This window comes from Malus domestica, chromosome 16 (genome assembly GCF_042453785.1).
Source record: "Malus domestica chromosome 16, GDT2T_hap1".
NCBI lineage: Eukaryota > Viridiplantae > Streptophyta > Magnoliopsida > Rosales > Rosaceae > Malus > Malus domestica.
Window position 1 is genome coordinate 10,473,803 of NC_091676.1, and position 16,865 is coordinate 10,490,667.

Here is a 16,865-nt window from a genome sequence, read left to right on the forward strand (position 1 = left end):
GTGCATTCGGATTCAAATAGGTTTGTGGATTCAGATTCCTATTCTGTGATTGTGCATTCGGATTCAAATAGGTTTATGGATTCAGACACTTCGTTGCAGTGTCTGTTTCCTATTCTGTGATTGTGCATTCAGATTCAAATAGGTTTGTGGATTCAGACATTGCAACGCAGTGTCTGTTTCTGGTTCTATGGATTCAGACACTTCGTTGCAGTGTCTGTTTCCTGTTATGTGATTTCAAATAGGTTTGTGGATTTAGATATTGCAACGCAGTGTTTGTTTCTTGTTATGTGAATTCAGACACTTCGTTGCAGTGTCTATGTCATGTTGTGCTTTTACGTTAATGTGCTTTTACGGCGTCGGAGTCTCAATCTTCGCCACCAAGTTTCCCGGCGTATTTGCTACCATGTGCCTCACTCCCTTTGACGCCCAGAACGCCTGATCCATCAACAACTCCAACGTCCTTGCCGTCCCAAGCATGTCCACGTCACCCGACTCTGTCATCGAGATCCTCGACACCTGGCTTAACACCCCCTTTAAATCCCCATGCTTTGCCTCTGATTCCAAACCCTGGCCGCCCAAAATAGAGCCTTTCCTCGACAATTCAATCTAAGAAATTCGAAATTCGACCCCCAATTCAATTTTTGCAATTTTTCCAAAAAAAAAGAAGAAGAAAACTTAAAAGAGAGAGAGAGGGGGGACCTGTGGGCAAAGCAACTGGTCGATTCTCTAGCAGCCAAACTGGTCGATGAGCTTGTCGTAGTCGATTTTCCCGCCACCTTTGGCCGACACCATCCATGGATTCATTACCTGCTCCTCCTCTTCCTTCTGTTCTGGTTCTGCCTCTCCCTCTCTTTTCTCCATCGTCACTCTCTCTCTTTCTCTCCATCGTTCGCTCGTTGTATGTAAAAATCGGCGGCATCTTCTTCTTCCTTTCTTTTTCTTCGGAGGGTATTTTGGTGTTTTCATGGATTTTATAATGACTTAAAGCTTATGTGGCATTCATCATTGACCTATGCCTAATTAATAAAAATATATCATTGATTAAGTCTAAAATAAAAATATGTCATAGATATATGGCTTAAGTAAAGTTTTTATTGACCTTGGGCTAAATTACCTCTATATATATGCCAGGAAAAACTTGCAATGCAACTTCGTCATTTGATTCTTTATTTTTATTTATCCAACACAAGTGAGAGATGAAAAGTAGCGTGTAAGAGAAAAATAAGGATGTGAAAATTAATTCCGTAAAGTTGTAAAGTAATAAATATGAAAAAATTAAAACACATTCATTCAGAACTAGATGATGACATTTCAAATTCTCTAATCTCTATTGAACAATAACAAGTAAAATCGAACATCCTAGATTCAAATTAACAAACACATGGATCTTAGACTTTCTCTTAGCCCAATCCATCCCTTCCCCTCATAGTAGACCATCGCCATCCCCTTACATGTAGAATATCGTTGTTTAAAAATAAAAATTACTCACTTCCTCATTCCTCAAAGATCTGTATAATTTTTGTGACAAATATTTTCTTTTGCTTATTACCTCTTACTTGTTTAAACTTGAAATAAGGGGCAGAAAACGGAAGGATAGGAAGGAAAGCAATGCGACCATTTACTTTCAAAACAAGAACACAATGCAACCATCATCACAAATAAGTCACAATAGTTGAAAAGATTGGAAAACTGAAGAAATTATGCGGCTCATCTTGCCAGGATAAACTCACAATTCACACTTTTTGCCTTTTTGGCCAAATCATAACACACTTCGAGGGTTGAAAAATAATACAAAGAGCCAAGAAACTCTTAAGCTTCATCCACGATGCACTCAATTGCTTGCTTGCAAATTCCGGTCATTGTTGCCTCAGGGCCATAAACCTGCATTGAGAAACGACGTCAGGCTGGCAGCCCGTAACTTATAATCTATTTGTGTTTTACATCACCCTTTTAATGTTCTTCAAGAGTAAGGCTTGTTAACAACTGATATCAAATGTCAAAACCAGAAAGTCCTCGCATACCTCAAGAGGAACTCCGAGTTCTTCCCCCAAAGCACGCATCTTTGCCAAACCAGTTTGATAATTTGGACCGCCCCTTCTCACAAATATATGCATTCTTGCCGCTTTTAGCTTGGATTCCTTTGATGTCGCAAAAGAGAAACAGTTTGAGCATACAAAACGAAATAAACCAACTAGGCCAATCTATCTGTATGATATGAATGTCAAAATGTGGTGGTACCTTCTCCCTTAGGGCTCTAATAATTCCACTGAATGTAGCAGCTACGTCTGTGAAATTGGCTATACCACCTCCAATTATTAGAGCTCTTTTACGACCATCTGGATCAGCTGTTGCACACTGCAATATATGAGAATTTTATTGGCAGTTAGTGTATGCTACATGTAATGGTTGCAACTTGAGTAGTCAGACGAAGTACATACGAGTGGAAGTGTGTGTGTGTGTGAGCAAGAGAGAAGAAAGAGGTTTTCGTAAGATAAGAAAAGCTTTCTTACATCGACCACAACTCTTGCATATTGCAACACCTCTTCCTCATTTGGAGCTCCACTATACTCTGCATAATTTCCAAGTTCTGAAGCATAACCCAAATCTCCAACCTAATTCCCATAAATATGCCAGAATATTACAACAGGCCATGGTAGGAATTTAAAGGTTCCCAACGTTCAAAGAAACTGAGGGGAGAAATAGCAAAGGGTGCACATTCAATCAGAAACGATGAATTAAAGTCAAAAATGGAGACCCAAAATTTTGAAAGGGCTGCTACAGGGACAGTATAGCTATATGGTTGCAATACATCAGGCATTCCGGCTACTCACAGTATCAGCATAAATAACACTTGCACCCCCTCCAGCTACCATGGTCCAGATGCGTCCTTTTGGGTTCAACACAGTGAATTTTAAGGATGCGCTTGTCTGCAATATATATGTTTAACTTTAGTTTGAACAACTCTTAAAAAGTGCTGATCCTTAATGTAAATTGAAATTTATCATAAATTTCTTTCCGCGCAAGGAACAGTTAGGTTTTTACCTTTTCATCCAGAGAATGAATAAACGTTTCTGTAGGACTTAAGACTCTGCCGAAAGGCAGTGGAAACTCCACACTGCCCCATCTGAATAGTATTACAAATATTGTCAGAAGGAAAAATCAAACCAAAAGTAGTTAACTAAAAACAGGTAGAACTAAAGTTTGGAAAATCTTCAACAGAAATATACTTATTGAAGTTCTTGAAGGCAGCAGTGTCATCCAGCTCCCCCCTCATATCTAATGGATAAGGTTCACCGTCAACCAAGGTAAATGGGTTCATTTCCAGGAAACTAAAATCCAAATCTGCAAAAGAAAATCAGGAATGCAAACTTCCTCAGCAACAAGAGCATGTACCTAACTAATCATTACATAGCTAATCACAGTTTTACACTGTACTATACTTTAGTAATCCATATTGGACATTCGTACCCTGGAATACAGAAATTACGCCCTTTATGAAATCCCCAATTTTATCTCTGACCTGTAACAGCAGAATACATTAAGCATATGTCCCAAAACCAACAAAAAAGTTGAATACACAGAGCATAGTAGTAATAAAATGATGATAATCAAACGGATTCACAAGAAATACAACAACAACAACAACAAAGCCTTTTCCCACTAAGTGGGGTTTTTTTTTTTTTTTTTTTTTTTTATATGAATCCTAGAACGCAATTGCGCTCGGTTTTGTGTCATGTCCTCCGTTAGATCCAAGTACTTAAGTCTTTTCTTAGAGTCTCTTCCAAAGTTTTCCTAGGTCTTCCTCTACCCCTTCGGCCCTGAACCTCTGTCCCGTAGTCACATCTTCGAACCGGAGCGTCAGTCGGCCTTCTTTGCACATGTCCAAATCACCGGAGCCGATTTTCTCTCATCTTTCCTACAATTTCGGTTACTCCTACTTTACCTCGGATATCCTCATTCCCAATCTTATCCTTTCTCGTGTGCCCACACATCCCACGAAGCATCCTCATCTCCGCTACACCCATTTTGTGTACGTGTTGATGCTTCACCGCCCAACATTCTGTGCCATACAACATCGCTGGCCTTATTGCCGTCCTATAAAATTTTCCCTTGAGCTTCAGTGGCCTACGACGGTCACACAACACGCCGGATGCACTCTTACACTTCATCCATCCAGCTCGTATTCTATGGTTGAGATCTCCATCTAATTCTCCGTTCTCTTGCAAGATAGATCCTAGGTAGCAAAAACGGTCGCTTTTTGTGATCTTCGCTAGATTGCTCCGGTCATTAGTGTGGATAAGTATATAAATGGATAGAGATAGGAAAGCAAACACAAGATGTACGTGGTTCACCCAGATTGGCTACGTCCACGGAATAGAAGAGTTCTCATTAATTGTGAAGGGTTTACACAAGTACATAGGTTCAAGCTCTCCTTTAGTGAGTACAAGTGAATGATTTAGTACAAATGACATTAGGAAATATTGTGGGAGAATGATCTCGTAATCACGAAACTTCTAAGTATCGGAGTGTGGTGTCGTCTTGACTTGCCTTATCTGTCTCATAGGTAGATGTGGCATCTTCTCTGGAAGTACTCTTCCTCCATCCAGGGGGTGGTATCTTTAACTGGTGGAGATGCACAAGGTAATGTATCAATTTCACTTGAAGCTTACTTGTAGTTTCAGGCTTGGTCAAGCGCAATACAAACCATGTAGTAGGAGTCCCCCAAGTCGCCGAGCTAGGGGGTCTGCTGAAAGAGGTGACAGACAAGGTAAGCAATCAGAGCTCCGACTGATTGTTCACCTTCTCCCCATCTTGCAGCAGCATGAAGGATAAAGAGAAGAAAAATGAGAAGAGATGATATGAGATACTTTTGCTTTTGAAGAAGTAACTTTCCACAGGCTTATTCTTGAACTGAGCTGGAGGGTTTTCTGGTTTCCTCCAGAATATAAGGCCGACTGAAGAATTTGAGGGTCAAAACAAGTCCATCAAATCTAGAGTACGTTCAACCCTGCTGATATGGGATACTTTTGCTTTTGACAGAGTAATGGATGTATCGGCACGTGTGCTGTTACGCTTGTCTCCACATGCTTCCTTGTATCCTTCGCACTTGCCCTATCTGTCCCTCAAGCAGATGCGGAATCTTCCCTGGAAACATAAGATGTTGAAGATGAGTACTCGAGAGCAATGCCAGGTAATTAATCAGGTAAGGGGTTCCAGGCAGTCAGTTCCTGGCTGGAAGCTTGATTCCAAGTGCTGACTGATTGCTCTCTTTCTCCTTGTCTTGCAGGTAAAAACAAGGCCAAAGGAAAAGACAGGGAAAAAGCATGATATGGGATACTCTTGCTTTTAACCCTGATGATATGAGATATTCTTGCTCTAGTATAGCTTGTTTGCAAAGGTATTATCGGGGGGAAAGAAAGCTGAATATTTCGAAAGGCTTCGTTGGGAGTGCCCTCTCAGATATGATGAAGGGTTGAGCATTTTTGCAGGTCTGCCTGTCCGTTGGGGATGGAGGTCGACATATATAGGAGTCTCCCTAACAACAAGTAGTAATGCTATTCCTTTACCCTGCTTAGTCATAGCACGGTAGTGGGAGTTGCCAGTTTCACATGTTTTAACTCTGTCAGATCACTTTGAAAAAGTGGTCTGTGGTATCTGGCTCTCGAGATTCGGAGAACGATGCCTCTTCGATTTTTGAGAAAGCAATCATGCTGGGGGTCTGGCTCTCGAGATTCGGAGAGCAGTGTCTCTTCGATTTTTGAGGAAGTAATCATGTTGGGAGTCTGGCTCTCGAGATTCGGAGGGCGGTGCCTATTCGATTTTGGAGCAAGCAATCTTGTTGGGAGTGTTGTCTCGAATGTGAGTAAAGGTTGGGCATGTTTGCTAGTCTACCTTGCCACGAAGCACAAAGGTTGACACACAGGGACTTTCCAATTATCCAGCAATGGTACTGTTCCTTTACCCTCTCTTCGATTTTGAGAAAGTAGTCATGTTGGGAGTCTGGCTCTCGAGATTTGGAGGACGGTGCCTCTTCGATATCCAGCAGTGGTACTGTTCCTTTACCCTTGTGGGTAATAATATGGTAGCTAGACCTTCAAAATTTATGTGTCTAAACTTTGTTAGTGCTGTTTCTTTGCTATTCTTTTACCTTTCTTGGTCAGAGCGATGTAGTGGGAGCTGCAAGCTTCACGTGCTCAACTTTGGCAGAGAACTTTGGCAAAGTCATCTGTGGTACCCATGAGCTATTGTTGCGTGTGGGAAGTGGATGATTGAACAGTAAGATTCATGTGCTTTCTACTTCACCAGAAGTCTGCGACAGAATGCCCATAATTTCTGCAAAGTTGAGTGTGCGTGTGACAGGTGCTGACAAGGCTAGAAAAGTAGGTGCCTCTTCGATTTCTGAGATCGGCCCTCGTGGTCTCTGAGCAGCCCAGCTTTTGAGAAAGCGAGCGCCTCTTCGATTGATTCGGAGAACGATGCCTCATCGATTTTTGAGAAGGCAATCATGCTGGGGGTCTGGCTCTCGAGATTCGAGGAGCAGTGTCTTCGATTTTTGAGAAAGTAATCATGTTGGGAGTCTGGCTCTCGAGATTCGGAGGGCGGTGCCTCTTCAATTTTGGAGCAAGCAATCTTGTTAGGAGTGTTTTCTCGAATGTGAGTAAAGGTTGGGCATGTTTGCTAGTCTACCTTGCCACGAAGTACAGAGGTTGCCACACAGGGACTTTCCAATTATCCAGCAATGGTACTGTTCCTTTACCCTCTCTTCGATTTTTAAGAAAGTAGTCATGTTGGGAGTCTGGCTCTCGAGATTCGGAGGACGGTGCCTCTTCGATTTTGGAGCAAGCAATCTTATTGGGAGTGTTTTCTCGAATGTGAATAAAGGTTGGGCATGTTTGCTAGTCTACCTTGCCACGAAGCACAGAGGTTGACACACAGGGACTTTCCAATTATCCAGCAGTGGTACTGTTCCTTTACCCTTGTGGGTAATAATATGGTAGCTAGACCTTCAAAATTTATGGGTCTAAACTTTGTTAGTGCTGTTTCTTTGCTATTCTTTTACCCTTCTTGGTTAGAGCGATGTAGTGGGAGCTGCAAGCTTCACGTGCTCGACTTTGGCAGAGAACTTTGGCAAAGTTATCTATGGTACCCATGAGCTATTGTTGCGTGTGGGAAGTGGGTGATTGAACAGTAAGATTCATGTGTTTTCTACTTCCCCAGAAGTCTTCGACAGAATGCCCATAATTTCCGCAAAGCTGAGTGTGCGTGTGACAGGTGCTGACAAGGCTGGAAAAGTAGGTGCCTCTTCGATTTCTGAGATCGGCCCTCGTGGTCTCTGGGGAGCCCAGTTTTTGAGAAAGCGAGCGCCTCTTCGATTTCTGAGATCGGCCTTCGTGGTCTTTGAGCAGCCCAACTTTTGAGAAAGCAAACGCCTCTTCGATTTCTGAGATCAACCCTCGTGATCTCTAAGCAGCCCAGCTTTTGAGAAAGCAAACGCCTCTTCGATTTCTGAGCAGGCGCCTCTTCGATTTCTGAAGCTCCGTCGAGTGCAGATTTTTATAGGGGCTGGCATTAAGTTCCAAAGCACACTTGAATCTCCACCAGTAGAAGCTTCATTCTTGCACTTCTAAGATCTTGATTTGTCCGACCTCTTCTCTCTTCAACACCTTTGAAAATGTCTGGCCCCTCCGACCGTCGTTTTGACTTGAACCTTGTTGAAGAGGCAGCCCCGCCTTCTCCAGACAACATATGGCGCCCATCCTTCGTCTCCCCTACTGGTCCTCTTACCGTTGGGGATTCCGTGATGAAGAATGATATGACCGCTGCGGTGGTGGCCAGGAACCTTCTCACTCCCAAAGATAACAGACTACTTTCCAAACGGTCTGATGAGTTAGCTGTTAAGGATTCGCTGGCTCTCAGTGTTCAGTGTGCAGGTTCTGTGTCTAATATGGCCCAACGCCTATTTGCTCGAACCCGCCAAGTTGAATCATTGGCGGCTGAAGTGATGAGTCTCAAACAGGAGATTAGAGGGCTCAAGCATGAGAATAAACAGTTGCACCGGCTCGCACATGACTATGCTACAAACATGAAGAGGAAGCTTGACCAGATGAAGGAAACTGATGGTCAGGTTTTACTTGATCATCAGAGATTTGTGGGTTTGTTCCAAAGGCATTTATTGCCTTCGTCTTCTGGGGCTGTACCGCGTAATGAAGCTCCAAATGATCAACCTCTGATGCCTCCTCCTTCTAGGGTTCTGTCCAGTACTGAGGCTCCAAATGATCCCCCTCCGGTGCCTTCTCTTTCTGGGGCTCTACCGACTGCTGAGACTTCTCCTAAGCAACCTTTGTGAAGGCTCCCTCTTGTGTGTTTATTTTGACTCATGTATATGTATATATTTGTAGCTTATCGGGGATATCAATAAATAAGCTTTCCTTCATTTCAACGTATTGTGTTAAATACACCAAAGCCTTCTTCGCTAAGTTCTTTGAATTTTCTTTTGTTGAAGCTTGTATGTTGAAGCTTTCTGAGTGGAGCATGTAGGTTGGGGTAGTGTTCCCTTAATTTCCCGAGTGAAGAAAACTTCTCGGTTGGAGACTTGGAAAATCCAAGTCACTGAGTGGGATCGGCTATATGAATCTTAGAACGCCATTGTGCTCGATCCTGTGTCATGTCCTTCGTTAGATCCAAGTACTCTAAGTCTTTTCTTAGAGTCTCTTCCAAAGTTTTCCTAGGTCTTCCTCTACCCCTTCGGCCCTGAACCTCTGTCCCATAGTCGCATCTTCTAATCGGAGCGTCAGTAGGCCTTCTTTGCACATGTCCAAACCACCGTAACCGATTTTCTCTCATCTTTCCTTCAATTTCAGCTACTCCTACTTTACCCCGGATATCCTCATTCCTAATCTTATCCTTTCTCGTGTGCCCACACATCCAACGAAGCATCCTCATCTCCGCTACACCCATTTTGTGTACGTGTTGATGTTTCACCGCCCAACATTCTGTGCCATACAGCATCGCCGGCCTTATTGCCGTCCTATAAAATTTTCCCTTGAGCTTCAGTCGCATACGGCGGTCACACAACACGCCGGATGCACTCTTCCACTTCATCCATCCAGCTTGTATTCTATGGTTGAGATCTCCATCTAATTCTCCGTTCTTTTGCAAGATAGATCCTAGGTAACGAAAACGGTCGCTCTTTGGTATTTCTTGATCTCCGATCCTCACCCCTAACTCGTTTTGGCCTCCATTTGCACTGAACTTGCACTCCATATATTCTGTCTTTGATCGGCTTAGGCGAAGACCTTTAGATTCCAACACTTTTCTCCAAAGGTTAAGCTTTGCATTTACCCCTTCCTGAGTTTCATCTATCAACACTATATCGTCTGCGAAAAGCATACACCAAGGAATATCATCTTGAATATGTCCTGTTAACTCATCCATTACCAACGCAAAAAGGTAAGGACTTAAGGATGAGCCTTGATGTAATCCTACAGTTATGGGAAAGCTTTCGGTTTGTCCTTCATGAGTTCTTACGGCAGTCTTTGCTCCTTCATACATATCCTTTATAGCTTGGATATATGCTACTCGTACTCCTTTCTTCTCTAAAATCCTCCAAAGAATGTCTCTTGGGACCCTATCATACGCTTTTTCCAAATCTATAAAGACCATGTGTAAATCCTTTTTCCCATCTCTATATCTTTCCATCAATCTTCGTAAGAGATAGATTGCCTCCATGGTTGAGCGCCCTGGCATGAACCCGAATTGGTTGTCCGAAACCCGTGTCTCTTGCCTCAATCTATGCTCAATGACTCTCTCCCAGAGCTTCATTGTATGACTCATTAGCTTAATACCCCGATAGTTCATGCAATTTTGTACGTCGCCCTTATTCTTGTAGATAGGCACCAAAGTGCTCGTTCGCCACTCATTTGGCATCTTCTTCGTTTTCAAAATCCTATTGAAAAGGTCAGTGAGCCATGTTATACCTGTCTCTCCCAAAAGTTTCCACACTTCGATTGGTATATCGTCTGGGCCTATTGCTTTTTTATGCTTCATCTTCTTCAAAGCTACAACCACTTCTTCCTTCCGGATTCGCCGATAAAAAGAGTAGTTTCTACACTCTTCTGAGTTACTCAACTCCCCTAAAGAAGCACTCATTTCATGTCCTTCATTGAAAAGATTATGAAAATAACCTCTCCATCTGTCTTTAACCGCATTCTCTGTAGCAAGAACCTTTCCATCCTCATCCTTGATGCACCTCACTTGGTTTAGGTCCCTTGTCTTCTTTTCCCTTGCTCTAGATAGTTTATAGATATCCAACTCTCCTTCTTTGGTACCTAGTCGTTTATACATATCGTCGTAAGCCGCTAACTTAGCTTCTCTGACAGCTTTCTTCGCCTCTTGCTTTCGCTTTTCTATACCTTTCACCATTTTCATCGGTCCTCTCCTTGTATAAGGCTTTACAACATTCCTTCTTAGCCTTCACCTTTGTTTGTACCTCCTCATTCCACCACCAAGATTCCTTTTGGTGTGGGGCAAAGCCCTTGGACTCTCCTAATACCTCTTTTGCTACTTTTCGGATACAACTAGCCATGGAATCCCACATTTGGCTAGCTTCCCCCTCTCTATCCCACACACATTGGGTGATTACCTTCTCTTTGAAAATGGCTTGTTTTTCTTCTTTTAGATTCCACCATCTAGTCCTTGGGCACTTCCAAGTCTTGTTCTTTTGTCTTACTCTTTTGATATGTACATCCATCACCAACAAGCGATGTTGATTAGCCACGCTCTCTCCTGGTATAACTTTGCAATCCTTACAAGTTATACGATCCCCTTTCCTCATTAGAAGAAAATCTATTTGTGTTTTTGACGACCCACTCTTGTAGGTGATCACATGTTCTTCTCTCTTCTTAAAGAAGGTGTTGGCTAAGAAGAGATCATATGCCATTGCAAAATCCAAGATAGCTTCCCCATCCTCGTTTCTCTCCCCAAAACCATGGCCACCATGAAAACCTCCATAGTTGCCTGTCTCCCTGCCCACGTGTCCATTTAAATCTCCTCCTATAAATAACTTCTCCGTCTGAGCAATTCCTTGCACCAAGTCTCCAAGATCTTCCCAAAATTTCTCCTTCGAACTCGTATCCAACCCTACTTGAGGTGCGTACGCACTAATCACATTGATAACTTCTTGTCCTATTACAATCTTGATTGCCATGATTCTATCTCCTACCCTCTTGACATCTACAACATCTTGTACCAAGGTCTTGTCCACGATGATGCCAACACCGTTTCTCGTTCTATTTGTGCCCGAATACCAAAGTTTAAACCCTGAGTTTTCTAGATCCTTTGCCTTACTACCAACCCACTTAGTTTCTTGTAGGCACATAATATTTATCCTTCTTCTCACCATAACTTCCACTACTTCCATAGATTTTCCCGTTAAGGTTCCTATATTCCACGTTCCTAAACGCATTTTGCTCTCTTGAACTCTACCCTTCTGTCCTAGCTTCTTCACCTTCCCCCGTCTAATAGGATCAAAGTACTTCTTTTGTGTGTCCCGGGTAAAGTTGATAGGAGCATATGCTCCCAAACAACTTTGAGTGGAGTCGTTCGAAAAGAAGTTTCTATGGCCCCCTTGCTCATTTAACACTGCATCCGGGTGCCGATGGAGATACAGCGACCCTTGCTCACTTATCACTGTGCTCGGGCCACACAGCGCGCCACTTACGGGTGACGCCCTAGCTTTAGCGCGATTTTGTTCTGGATTCATTTTCATAAGGATTCGACGTGATCATGGAGTGCCGGCTACAGACTTCAATCTACAATTGCATCTTAATGTTATATTGCAAGATTCTCCAGTGGTTTGGTTTTGTATTCACACTCGAACAGTCCATGTCCATGTCGCGAGCCTAATGTATATGCTCATGTTTATTGTTATAACAACGCATTTGCTTGCGAGATCTGAAGTTCGAGCTTAACATGGAGATACGCCCAAAAGAACAGTATGATCTATGAGTCTATGACACACACCTCCAATGGAAGAGTGGCAATCAATGGAGCACAAGCATCATTCGTCATAGGCTTCTCGGTCGGAAGAAATATAGTCTTAACCTATACAACATAAAAACCAAACACCACAGCAAATTACGACCTCAAAACCAAGCAGAAAACACCATCCTAATTCCAAACACTCAAAACAAACACAAATTTTCATTACCTTGTCCCAGTTCTCTTCAATTTCGATCCCTCCACACTCCGAAAAGCTCACGGTTGATCCGAGCCTTTCAGACACAATCGAGAGGTAAAATTCTTGATCATGAGGCATGAATGGCTCCACTATAAACGTCGTAATCGGCGCCTTACATCCTCCCATCTCAACCTTTTCCAAAATTTACACAAAACCCATCAAACAAAAAAAATACAAAAATCCAAATTCAAAAACTCGGGTTTCCAAAAGACGATTCAAATCATACGAAATCGGATTCAATTACCTCCTTACCGAGTCGCTGCTTGACGAACTCGGCGACCTGCGCCATGTCCAAGTTCAGGGCGACGAGGCCGCTCTTCCCGCGCTTTCCGAAAAGCATGTCCGGCTTCACCACCAGCCGCGTCGATGACAGCCATGGCAGCTCGTTCGCCAACTCGGTGAAGTCCGTCGACTCGGTCACCTGAGCTGAGTTGATCTGGAGGTCGATTCCAGCGAGTCGTTTCAGGTGCTGCTTGAGCAGCCTCTTGGAGTCGTATTCTCTGATCTTCTTCCGGGCCATTGGGTCGGATTTTCTCGGATCACGCTGGCGTCACCGGAGGCGAACAATCGGGTCGGGTCTGGTATGGTGCGGTGGAGTGGAGTGGCAAATGATGTTGTTGTTGGGAACGGGAAGTGCGCAGTTGGCAGGTGCGGCTGATGAGTTATATAGTTGGATAAGATTGTAAAGTCACACGCGCGGAAATAGTCCTATCATATACACGCGCCCAGTGGATTGGTTAATAATCAGATTGCTTGAAGTGTGCCTGCCACTTCTCGCTACTTGCGTTCTTTAGACACGGTAGTTGGCGAAAAGTAGGAAGCTTGACTGACGAGTACTTTAAAGGCTGATTATGTCACACTTTTGGAAGTTTCTTAATTTGTCCAACCATTTTCAACAACTAATTTCATGATTTACACCAAATTGTAAAGGTCAGGGGAATGTTATCCGCCTTTTAAAAATATCATTCTACGTTTTTTATAAGTGTATTTTTCTTTCATATTATAGAAAGTTTGAAGTATAAAATGAGATTTTTAAAGTATTAATAACAATTCTCAAGCTAAAATATCTTTTTAACTGTCGATGCATGTGAATTTGATTATAAAATTTATATTGAAAGTCAAAAATTACAAGCTTAGATTGGTGGTTGAGTGCAGAATGCTCCTTTTTCATTAATGTAGTAGGTTAGTAGCACTCTATTCTCCTTTTCACAATTAGAAATTGTATTTGTTGCTATAGTGATATTCCTCTTGTAAGGGGTGAGGTTTTAGATTCGATTTTCGTCAATGGTGAATTTGAACGGTATTATTGCTAACACTTTGTGAGGCTAAGCACGCCCCTACCCTTTAGTGTAAATGATATCGTTTGTTTAAAAAAAAAAGGTATTTGTCAATAAGAAGATGTCTTATTGTTGAATCTCATAATCGAATAATTTTTTTTTAAATAATAATAATAAAGTGAACTTGGGCATGAGTAAAAATTCAATACCATAGTTGCTAAGATATTGGACTAGTTGAATAGAATTAATTTTTTAACAGTCGTGCATTGTTGGAGGTAAAAAAAATAAAAATAAAATAAAAATAACTGTGTATGAACAGCATCACCCAATTTAATACGCGCTGGGTTATAGCTGATCAAAGCCAAGCCCAACCCGAAAATATAAACGGGCCTCAAATCTTGAAGAGTGTGTGAAGCCCAAATTATTGGGCGTTAAAAGTAAAAACTCATGTTTTCTTCCGCGCGGATGGTTTTCGTCGTCGAATCTCCATTGCAGTCTTAGTCGCTCGCATATCACGGCTAGCTCTTCAAACCCTCCGTGTTTCAACTTCTGGTAAGTTCTTCAGATCACGCTTTCGATTCGATTCAATTGCTCGAATTTTTTGTTTCCACCGTCCCCCTCCCCATTTCTCAAACTTCAATTGCTATTTTGTTGGGTTAGTTCATTGATTCAATCCCACTTGAATTTTCTTTATGTCGCTGGAATTTTAGGGTTTCTGTGATCTGGTGCATTTTTACATCTGCGTGTGTTTGCTTTGTTTTTTGTGTGGGTGATTGTTGGTCAGGGATTAAGAATAGTGTACTAAATTACTTTGATTTTGATCTGAATCATCAGGCTTTTCTTAAATATGTATTTGTGTATATTGTTTATACATACACACTGGCGGAGCCAATGCGGGGGCATTGGCATCCCTTGATCCTAATAACCTTGTCAAGTTACCCCTTTGAAAATTTTATGAACCTGTATAGCAGCACTGCAGCAGCACGCTGCTTTGTTAACTTATCCCAAAAACCTTTTACTTCTAAACTTATCCTTAAGAAAATAAAAAATAATTTTTAATTAACACTAATAATTTTAATTAATACTTTTTTAATTTAACAAAGCTACTACGTTGAAAGGAATTATTAGCCTTGTACAAAAGTTGGTAGAGACAAAGAGGGATAGACAGTATCCCTTGGTGCTTGTTAGTGAAATTAGCATTGATTTTACCTGTTGCAATTGCTTCAGTTGAAAGAGCTTTTCGGTGATGAAAATTGTGGAGAATCCACATCGTAATAGGATGGGTAGATCAATAGTTGAATGATAGTTGGTTTTGTACAATGAGAAAGATGTATTTGATAATACTGATAATGGTGTTGTGAGACGATGTTTCAAAAATATGAGAACACGTCGTGGACAATTATAAATGAAAGTATGATCGATTTTTTAAAGCTATTTTTTGACACCATCGCTTTAAATTCCTAGCTCCACCACTGTACATACATATATATATATATATATATGGGAATTTTAACGAAAAACTCCCAGTACTATTCACTTTAACAAAAAACCACATTTTTACACTAAAAAGTCAATCCTGGTACTATTCACTTTACTCTTTATTTTTGTTCTTATCGTTAAAACTCAAAAGTTTTCAAGCCCTTTTCATTAGTTTTCCTATATATATATATCTTGAACCATTGAGTATTTAGCTGTAATTGGGATTTCGGATTGATCTTCGTCTTACTTATAGCATATTGATTGAAATGTATATTCTTTTTCCATTTAACATTTCAATGTTTTTTGTGCATTTGTGTCTAGGAAGGAAAGAAATGTGATGGGTTTGTGTTGTAATTAATTAATTTTATCGTGTAGGTATTCATAAGCTGAGACATGGATAAGGAGACCCCCAATATAAAGAAGTGGATTGTTCTTTATCCGGTTTATATTAACTCGAAGAAAACTGTGGCTGAAGGGAGGCGAATCAGTGTTGCGAAAGCGTGCGAGGGTCCTACTTGTGCTGAGATTGGTGATTGCTGCAGCTATTTTAAACTCCCATTTGCAATCGAGGTTTGTTTTGCTACATTTGCACCATCTGTGTCATAAGGTTTCTGCATGTTTAGTTCCAGTAATGGGTGTGACTGTTGTAGATAGATAAGGCTTATCCACGTGATTTCATGCAAATTGGGAGAGTGAGGGTCTTGCTCAAAAAGGAAGATGGAACTCCATATAATCCAGACATTACTTCCAGTAAGTATTGCTCTAGTACTATTGCACTTACCCTTAATTTTATGACATTCTCAGAAGTCATTTAGTATTGGTTTACGGTGAAACATCAAAAGTAATGTATCAGTTAATGCAAGATTTCGGGATGGGACATTAAACAGCGGCATTTAATTTTGTTGGACCAGCCCATTTATCGTAGGGAGATTCTCAATTATTGCTCTTTGTAATCCTTGGTATTGAGATAAAACTTACCGTGTTAGCAAAGGTATCCTGTCAAATTATTCTCTCTATATGGCTAAGCAAAAGCTATTGTGATATTTGGCAGTTTCTAGCTGTTTTTCTCTCGACAAAATTTTCTAGAGTCCCCCAAGTTTACTCTCACCTTATATCATAGGCTCCTATTCTGTGACTCAAGGTATAGAGATCCTTGTTTTGTAACAGTGGGGCATATGCATTCTTCGCCATTCTCGTCTTTGAACCACAGATGTTTAACATTATCAATCTTTACGAAGATTGTTCAAGCCAGAATGTCTTGCCAAATGGACTTTGTTTTCGAAGTTTTTTCAGTGTGTTTAGAAGCAATTCCTTTGTCTCTTTTCTCATTAATCCTATGAAGGGCGTCGCCACATTCTACAACTCAACTGTTTGCGTTACTTAGTTAAACATAAAATGAGGATTTATCCTTGTTTTTCTTGTGCCTTTTGATTAATACATGTACATATTAATTTTGGTTTTTATTTTGACTAAATTGCAGGGAAACAGCTGATGCTGAAAGTTGCGGAGATGGTTCCTCGGCATCCCGGTAGGACTAAGAAGCAGGAGTCCGCCGCATCCGCGTCAAGTGCTGGACCTGCCAAATCTGGGAAACATGGAAAGAAAAAGAGATAGCTCCGCTGCTGCAGTCTCACAAATCGTCATACTTTTTCTTTGGCATTGAACTCTACCAGAAACCTTACGCTCCTGTTGAGTAGGATCCTAGTTTTCAATCAGTCGAAACTCATCGTCAGCTTAGAAATTTCTTGTTGTACACCTTATTTACGTTTGCGAATGCATACACAGCACAACATCGACCATCATGTTTGACGATGATTTATGTGGTTTGGTTCGAACATTTTCCTTACGGAAAGTTGGAGATCATTTTTCGT

The 16,865-nt window shown here is 41.4% G+C and overlaps 2 protein-coding genes across 3 annotated transcripts; one reads left to right on the forward strand and one right to left on the reverse strand.

The window, feature by feature from the left end:
- Positions 1-1,594: 1,594 nt before the first annotated feature.
- LOC103430749 (ATP-citrate synthase alpha chain protein 2) lies at positions 1,595-13,033 on the reverse strand. Of its 2 annotated transcripts, XM_070815667.1 has the most exons (11): positions 12,483-13,033; positions 12,209-12,370; positions 12,022-12,102; positions 3,469-3,520; positions 3,228-3,342; positions 3,043-3,124; positions 2,832-2,927; positions 2,511-2,612; positions 2,239-2,355; positions 2,022-2,138; positions 1,595-1,881 (listed from the first exon to the last, which is right to left on the reverse strand). In XM_070815667.1, the coding sequence occupies exons 1-11, from the start codon at positions 12,756-12,758 to the stop codon at positions 1,810-1,812; spliced, it is 1,272 nt and encodes a 423-aa protein (XP_070671768.1). In that variant the 5' UTR covers positions 12,759-13,033; the 3' UTR covers positions 1,595-1,809. The 2 variants fall into 2 exon arrangements, with proteins under 2 accessions (XP_070671768.1, XP_070671769.1); XM_070815668.1 differs by lacking the exon at positions 12,022-12,102.
- Positions 13,034-13,934: 901 nt separating this feature from the next.
- LOC103430742 (signal recognition particle 19 kDa protein) lies at positions 13,935-16,857 on the forward strand. Its single transcript, XM_070815670.1, has 4 exons — positions 13,935-14,067; positions 15,370-15,564; positions 15,645-15,744; positions 16,475-16,857. The coding sequence occupies exons 2-4, from the start codon at positions 15,388-15,390 to the stop codon at positions 16,606-16,608; spliced, it is 411 nt and encodes a 136-aa protein (XP_070671771.1). The 5' UTR covers positions 13,935-14,067; positions 15,370-15,387; the 3' UTR covers positions 16,609-16,857.
- Positions 16,858-16,865: the final 8 nt, after the last annotated feature.

Coding starts and splice junctions, on each gene's coding strand:
- LOC103430749 (XM_070815667.1), bottom strand. CDS start 12,758: ATGGCCCGGAAGAAGATCAGAGAATACGACTCCAAGAGGCTGCTCAAG. Junction 12,103..12,208: donor TTGAAGAGAACTGGGACAAG/GTAATGAAAATT, acceptor TATGTTGTATAG/GTTAAGACTATATTTCTTCC. Junction 2,139..2,238: donor TTAGAGCCCTAAGGGAGAAG/GTACCACCACAT, acceptor GCGACATCAAAG/GAATCCAAGCTAAAAGCGGC.
- LOC103430742 (XM_070815670.1), top strand. CDS start 15,388: ATGGATAAGGAGACCCCCAATATAAAGAAGTGGATTGTTCTTTATCCG. Junction 15,565..15,644: donor AACTCCCATTTGCAATCGAG/GTTTGTTTTGCT, acceptor TGACTGTTGTAG/ATAGATAAGGCTTATCCACG. Junction 15,745..16,474: donor TAATCCAGACATTACTTCCA/GTAAGTATTGCT, acceptor ACTAAATTGCAG/GGAAACAGCTGATGCTGAAA.